Below are 7,681 nucleotides of genomic sequence, written 5' to 3' on the forward strand. Positions count from 1 at the left end.
CAGCTGCCCTTCTAATGATTGCTCCAAATGCTTAGGCCCCTAACCATGAATTGCGTAGAGATTCGCAAACAATGTACACTCTTTCCCACCTCCCTGCCTTTGCGGATGCTATACCCAAATGCCAGAATGACATTTTTCCTCTCCATTCTCCTAAATCCTACTTTGAAACTTCTCTATGGAATCTTCTAGGATCTCCCCAGTTTGCAATAGATTTTCACCAGTTCTGCTGCTACTCTCTACACCCCGCCCCCCCACACACACACCCACACCCACACTCACACTCACACTCACACACATGCACACACCTCTGCTCCCATAGCATCCTGTTTAAACTTCTATCACGGATCTCACTGTATTCATTTTAAAACCTTCTCTCGCTCCTCTGACAAGGAGACTAGAGATTTATTCTGTCCATGGCAGCCCACACGTGGGTGCTTACTACATTTCTGTTGCACAGATGGAGAAGGTAGAGACCCTGATTCCACTCTACAACTCCCTGTGTGTGACAAAGGGGGTCAATTAAATTACATGTCATTCCGGGAAGCCCTTGTGTGGAATTTGGAAGGGTAGATGAGGCGCTTTGAAAGGGCATGCGATTCCTAGACCACAGCTTAATGATTTGTTTGTCAGGAAGGCTCTCCAAGGGAACAGCAGTCACATTCTCTGACTACCCTCGGACAATGGGAAAAAATATCAGGCAGTCACATATCCCAGGCCCCTTTCTCGGTAAATCTCATCTGTCAGCGATTCCTATGGGTACGAACCCTCCTTTGCTGGGCCAGGGCTGGGAACTGAGAAGGTCTACACTGAGTGAATGAAACCATGAATCCACAGTTTCTAACTTCTCCCAGTGAGCAAACCCAGACCCAAAGCCTTGACTGTCGACTCAGAAGAGAACTTAGATGTGATCTTTTGTTCCAAGGTGCTAACCCAAGTGTTATGTTAACTGCAGACTAGAAAGGCTATATCTAAGAAATCTCTGATACAATTAAAATGATTGAGAAGCTTTCCGCATGAAGTGCAAGTGCCAAATAAATAGACAAATAGACACAGATCGGATAAAAAGGATTTCTCAGAGGGCTTGCTTTCCTGTCTTTCTTACTAGCATATAAGTAATTGTCACTTCAAAGGATAAAAGAGAAGTTTAGTTCCTCCTAGAGGAGCAGTCTAACCTAGTGGTTCGGAATGAAAGCTCTCTGGGTTTGATTCCTGCCTTCATTAGCTGTGTGTTATTGAGAAAGTTACTGCACCTCTCTGTGCTTCAGTTTCATTACTCTACATACATAGGCACATGCATGCACACGCATGCTTTTATATCACGGTACTAATGAAGTGATTTAATACACACACAAAAAAACCACTTAGAAAATTGTCTGGTGAATAGTAAGCACTTAGTGAAAGTTAGTTGTTATTATTATGATCCTAATGATAGAAAAATATTAATGAGCTATTTCACCTTTGTTGCTTTTATTTCTTCTATTATAATGAGATGTCTTGAGATATATTCAGTCGTCCTTGTGCCGTAGAAGGATTTCTGAACAGAACTAATCCTACCTGTTCTAATGATGGATCCTTCCACCTCACATTAAATAATAAAAACATCACCAAGTTAAAAATCATCCTTGTGCATTGATTCCAACTTCTGTTCTCCATGAAGGAGAAGGATGCCATGCTTGTGTAATAATCTACAGAAAGAATTATTATTCTCCACACCATTGTGGATCATATCCCAACTGCTTTTTTTTTTTTTTTGCGGTACGCGGGCCTCTCACTGTTGTGGCCTCTCCCATTGTGGAGCACAGGCTCCGGACACGCAGGCTCAGCGGCCATGGCTCACGGGCCCAGCCACTCCGTGGCATGTGGGATCTTCCCAGACTGGGGCACGAACCCGTGTCCCCTGCATCGGCAGGCGGACTCTCAACCACTGCGCCACCAGGGAAGCCCCCCCAACTGCTTTTTAATTTGTTCCCCATGTTATGGTCCTGCAGTCAAAAAATAATAATAATATCCTGCAAGAAAACTAAGTTAATACATGCTTATGTGAAAAGTGGGTAAGATACGCATTGGACTCTATTGAAAACAACAGAGGCAGAGAATATGGTTACGAGGATGTATAATAAACTCAACCTTTGAATGATGTTCAGCTTCTGAGATGTGTTTAAAGTCTTGGAGTGGAAGATAAGTGGAACATGTTCACTGAAATTGTGGAGTATGATAACTTCTCTGGGGGGGTAACTTACTAAATTTCCTTCCCAAGCAGTTTATCACTGTCTTTGGGGCACCCTAGATAGACAGAGAAAATGTGTCACTGACAGGCCCTATCAGAGGTAGGAAGCTTATTCATTTCCAAAGCCTTCACTTTGATGATCCCCAAATACCATCACTAGCCAAGCCTTCCACCTGTCAGGGCTCCTTCTTTTTTGTTCTTAACTTATTTTGGTTTCATGGATGTCTTTGCAAATCTGATGGAAATTAGAAATACTCCTCCAGGAAAAATGCACACACACACAATTTTGCATATTGATCTGTGTTTTTTATGGATGCTGTCATGTAAAAAAAATCCTTTTTAAATGGAATGATTTATATTATCTTCAGTACATGAATCAATTAACATTTGAAAACAGACTTGACTACTTAATTTCTTTTTTAAAAAATATGTTATTGAAAAACCTGACTTATAACTCTCCCCAAAGATTTCAGATCTTTCACTTTTGTTTTACTATGATCAGCAGTTTCAAAAACCTTTGTAGATGCTTCTGAAACACTTAATATCTAGGGAAATTTTAAAATTTATTTCTGCTAGGAAAGTGCAGCAGGCATTGCTATATACCTTCTTAGAAATATTTTATTATAATTTTATGAGGAAATAAGCAAAGAGACTGTAATGTTATTCCCATATTGGTTTATATTAAATAAACATTGATAAGCCACAAAATCTTGATTGTAATTCAGACTCTGACCCTCAGATATATTGTTTTGGGAGAAATAAATGTACACAGCTACCATAACCACAGAGGAAAAATTTCAAAAATATGGAGAGAAAAACCTTTTGAAACTCACCCTCTATGGATACATAAACAACAATACTGATGAGCCACTCTATGAATTTCTATGCCTGTATCTTATATTTTAAAGTTGGAACAGAGAAACTTCCTAGATACTTGATGTAAGAATTTGCTTTGAATAAGGTGACAATGCAAAGCTACTTTAAAAGCACCTCTTACTCTTAGAGTAAAATCCTTAGAAAAGCTTATAAAAGTTTATAATAATAAAAATTACCATCTTATTTTTCCTTTGAGACCAATCATCACACACCAAGAGCAGCTAAGCTTATAATAATTTATTAAGGTTGCATATTATTTGTCATGAATAATAAATTATAGAAACCATAGCATCTTTATAAACTATTAAGTGTATCATATTCACTTCCTAATGCTTATTGCAGTAACTGTAAGACATTTAGATTATATTTTAGCATTAGTTAGAAGATTAAAAAAACTATAAAATTTGTTCACAGTACTTCGGATTTATGAAGGACCCTATTATTTTAACTTTTGGGCAAGCAGTTTGAAATGCATAAAAACCCCTTACAAACCAGAAGGTGGCATACGGTTTCACTGAGCTGCTGAAAATAATGCAGTTCCTTGAATTTGTACTTACACCCATGTGGTGCACTTTTTAAGGCATTGTAATAAATGCAAATAAATAATCAATTACTGATCTCTAAAAAAGAAAAATATATCTACCAATAGACAACATTGAAGCTTGGCAACACTTTGAACATTCAAATAAAAAATTCAGTAAACAATTGCAGCATGGAATTCTCTCTCCTGTTCCCCATCTCCCTCCCCCTACGCAGTTTGGTTAAGGAAAAAAAGTTCAGGTTGAGTTTAAGTCCTAGGGCCTGACAGGGAGACCCTGGCCTCCATCCGTCCCCAGACTTCTGTTATCTTCAGTTTCAGTTCTCATTATGTCTGTCCAGACTCTCCCCTGACATCAGCAGCGGTCCTTGTCAGCAGGGGGAGTTTTCCAGTCCTTGCTGAAAGCATTTCCTTCTCCACTGTAACAGCACAGGCGTGAAATTAGTTGGAGTCTTTGTAACAAGTTCGTTCTGTTCCTATGGAAGAGAAACTTACAAGGCAGCAACAAGATGCTGTGCGCGTTGAGTTTCATAGACTCGCTTGGTCTTTAAATGTCCGTTCTTGGCTAATGTCCTTATCCATCCTCTGGTCCTCAGTGAACTTTGATGGAATATTTCCGCAATTTCAGAAATTGGAAAAGCTTGTCTTTCGTCCTCTTCTTCAGAGCCATCAGGGCTCGTGTTTTCTCCTCCAAATCTTGATCTATGGCAAAAATGATCTTAGCTCTCTCCTCTGCTTTCTTGTCCCCAGAGTTTTTGAAGAGCCTCTGTAATGCTTCTTGGTCTATGTTTTCAAAGATGTTGCCCACGGCTTTCTTACGTGAGGCTGTGTCGAAGTGGTAGCCGTGGATGGACGGGCTTACTCGCAATGAGGTGGACATGCTTCTGGCCGGGTGGCTTGGCTTGGCTTTCATCGATGTGTGAATCTTTGGGAATTCAGCTCCCGGGCTCTCCAGAGAGTCTGTAGCAAAATCATTCCGGGACTGCTATTTAAAGTGTGAACAAAAGCTCCAGGCTCAGATTACACTGGTGACATCAGAGTGATCTCAAGGAAGCATAATCACGGACAGGTTTAACAGTTGAGTTGCCAATATCCTGTTCTTGTACTAAATGTTACTAAAAGCTGTGTTCAGTGATAGGGCAGGAAAGGGGGGGATTTCTTTTTACCACATCTGTGGCAATAGAGTTATAGACTTGGACCCTTCTATAGAAAAAAAAAAAAAAAAGCTGAAACCAGGACAGCATGAAGAGACAAACAAGGTGGCTTAGACTCTCAAATCTTTCCAGACAACAGCCAAAGCCCAGCCACCAGAAAGTTTTAATTCCCAGAGAAGTTATTAAAGTGCAGTCCCAACATTTGGCAGCCCACACCAGTGGCCTGTGGACATCTCTAGCCAGGGCAACCCCGAAGCTATTGAGAGAAAGCTTAAGCATCAGGGACCTTGATTTGGAGTATGTCTGCTGTAGAAGGGGGGTCAGACACTACAAAACGCTGATGTGACACAGCCTGAGTCCGTGACCATTCAGAGCCTGCGTCCAAGAGCAAGTCTGCAATTGCTGAATAAAATGTTCATTTAATAATAATCATAGCAATAGACAGTGTCTCCTTAGGCTTGTGTATGTATCAACAACAATGTCAAAAAAAAGCCGGAGGAAGAGTTAAAAGGTGCTTTTATGTACATAGCACTCAAAAGGGATGAGTTGACTTTTTCCTCTCATATTTATTTTGGCATCAGTCAGACACAGTCAGAACAATACTTCCTTTGGAAGAATTTAAATTCATTCTTTCTACCTTCCACAATATCCAGCCAGCCACTGTCCCCACTGGTGTATAGAACACTTACATTCCACCAAGGTTCAATGTCAGCTTCAAAGGGCTCCAGAGACTTCTCTTCAGGGACCTTCTGCAGGGTCCTGGCACTCTCAGAAACAGTGCTGGCCTTTGTTTTCCTCTCATCTAGTCATCTAGAAAAGTGCACAAAGGGAGAGCTTGTAGACAAGGTACCTCACTAGAGAAATGAGTTAGAGGCTCTTCTCATATATTCATTCATTCACTCGTTGATTCAATCAGTATTTATTCAAGGTCGACTTTTAGCTGGAACTTTTCTTTTTTTTTTTTTTTTTCAGAGTTACTTAGTATTTTCTTTATTATCAGTATCAAGGAAGGTAAAGCAAATTTACATATTTTTTAGGAAATGCACATAATCATAAAACAAGAAACACGATGTTTTTTTTTTTTTTTTACTCTTTTTCATCTTTTATTTATTTTTTTTTATTTATTTTTATTATTATTATTTTTTTATTATTTTTTTTTTATTTTTTTAATTAGTTTCTGCTTTATAACACAGTGAATCAGTCATACATATACATCTGTTCCCACATCCCTTCCCTCATGCATCTCCCTCCCTCCCACCCTCCCCATCCCACCCCTCCAGGCGGTCACAAAGCACCGAGCTGATCTCCCTGTGCTCTGTGGCTGCTTCCCACTATCTATCTACCTTACGTTTGGTAGTGTATATATGTCCATGCCTCTCTTTCACTTTGTCACAGCTTACCCTTCCCCTTCCCCATATCCTCAAGTCCATTCTCAAGTAGGTCTGTGTCTTTATTCCCGTTTTGCCCCTAGGTCCTTCATGACTTTTTTTTTTTTTTTTTTTTTTTTTAAATTCCGTATATATGTGTTAGCATACGGTATTTGTCTTTCTCTTTCTGACTTACTTCACTCTGTATGACAGACTCTAGGTCTATCCACCTCATTACAAATAACTCAGTTTCGTTTCTTTTTATGGCTGAGTAATATTCCATTGTATATATGTGCCACTAGAGAAATGAGTTAGAGGCTCTTCTCATATATTCATTCATTCACTCGTTGATTCAATCAGTATTTATTCAAGGTCGACTTTTAGCTGGAACTTTTCTAGGCATTGGAAATATAACAGGAAACCACACTAAACCAGATAAAAAACAAAACACCCCTACCTTACCTTTGTGGAGTTTACATGCAGCTGGGAAATAGACAATAGGAAAAGGTGCATGCATAGTCTAGAGGACGTCACAGGGTAATGCATGAGGTAGTTTGTACAGGAGAAGCAAGGGAGGGTTGGAATTTGCATAGGATGTCCAGAGGCAGCTTCCCAATGTGACCTTGTGCAAAGACCTGAGGGAGCTGAGGGAGGAGCCTGTGTAGACAGACACCTGGGGGGAAGGGTGTTGTAGGCAGAGGTAAAGCAAGTGCCAAGGCCTGAACATAAGAGTATGTGTGGCGTGTAGGAAAAACAGCCAGGAGCTCAGCCTGGCTGCAGCAGAGTCACCAGAGAAGAGTGAGAAGGGGATTCAGGGTAAGAAAGCCAGAGGCAGATTGAGGACAACCCTGCACTCACAAATTTCCTGCACTCACAACCCTGTCTCACAAATTTCCCTCTTACTCTGTAGGAGATAGGTAGCCTTTGGGGAATTTGGAGCTGAGAAATGACATGATTTTTCTTATCATTAAAAATAAATAAATAAATAACTGTCACTTCTTAGTAGAGAATAGATTGTAGGGAAACAAATCAGATTCTGGGCATATTGTGAAAGGGGAGTCAAAAGGATTGCAGATGGCCCCAACCTGGGGAACCAGACAGACAGGAGCCCAGCACGCACTCTTCGTGAAAGATGCCTCCTTGAGAGATGTTTCTAGGTGAGCTGGTGTTCAACGCGCCAACCACAGCAGCTGATACTTGTTCTGGTTTTTCCATGGAAGAACCCTATATTCCGCTTCCCACGACTAGGGATTTCCCGGCATATCTAGCATACTTTTGTGGCAGCCTCACTAACATAAAAATAGCTATTATTCCATCATCAAAAAGTCTACATACAATAAATGCTGGAGAGGGTGTGGAGAAAAGGGAACCTGCCTACACTGTTGTTGGGAATGTAAATTGGTGCAGCCACTATGGTGAACAGGATGGAGGTTCCTTAAAAAACTAAAACTAGAACTACTGTATGATCCAGCAATCCCACTCCTGGGCACATATCTGGAGAAAATCATAATTTGAAAAG

The 7,681-nt window shown here is 40.4% G+C and overlaps 1 protein-coding gene across 1 annotated transcript; it reads right to left on the reverse strand.

Annotated features, from left to right (window-relative positions):
- Positions 1-3,325: 3,325 nt before the first annotated feature.
- On the reverse strand, positions 3,326-4,613 carry TCIM (transcriptional and immune response regulator). Its single transcript, XM_081221190.1, has one exon. The coding sequence runs from the start codon at positions 4,552-4,554 to the stop codon at positions 4,234-4,236; it is 321 nt and encodes a 106-aa protein (XP_081077316.1). The 5' UTR covers positions 4,555-4,613; the 3' UTR covers positions 3,326-4,233.
- Positions 4,614-7,681: the final 3,068 nt, after the last annotated feature.

Source organism: Mesoplodon bidens (assembly GCF_964165515.1).
Source record: "Mesoplodon bidens genome assembly, chromosome: 20".
Classification (NCBI taxonomy): domain Eukaryota; kingdom Metazoa; phylum Chordata; class Mammalia; order Artiodactyla; family Ziphiidae; genus Mesoplodon; species Mesoplodon bidens.

Coding starts and splice junctions, on each gene's coding strand:
- TCIM (XM_081221190.1), bottom strand. CDS start 4,554: ATGAAAGCCAAGCCAAGCCACCCGGCCAGAAGCATGTCCACCTCATTG.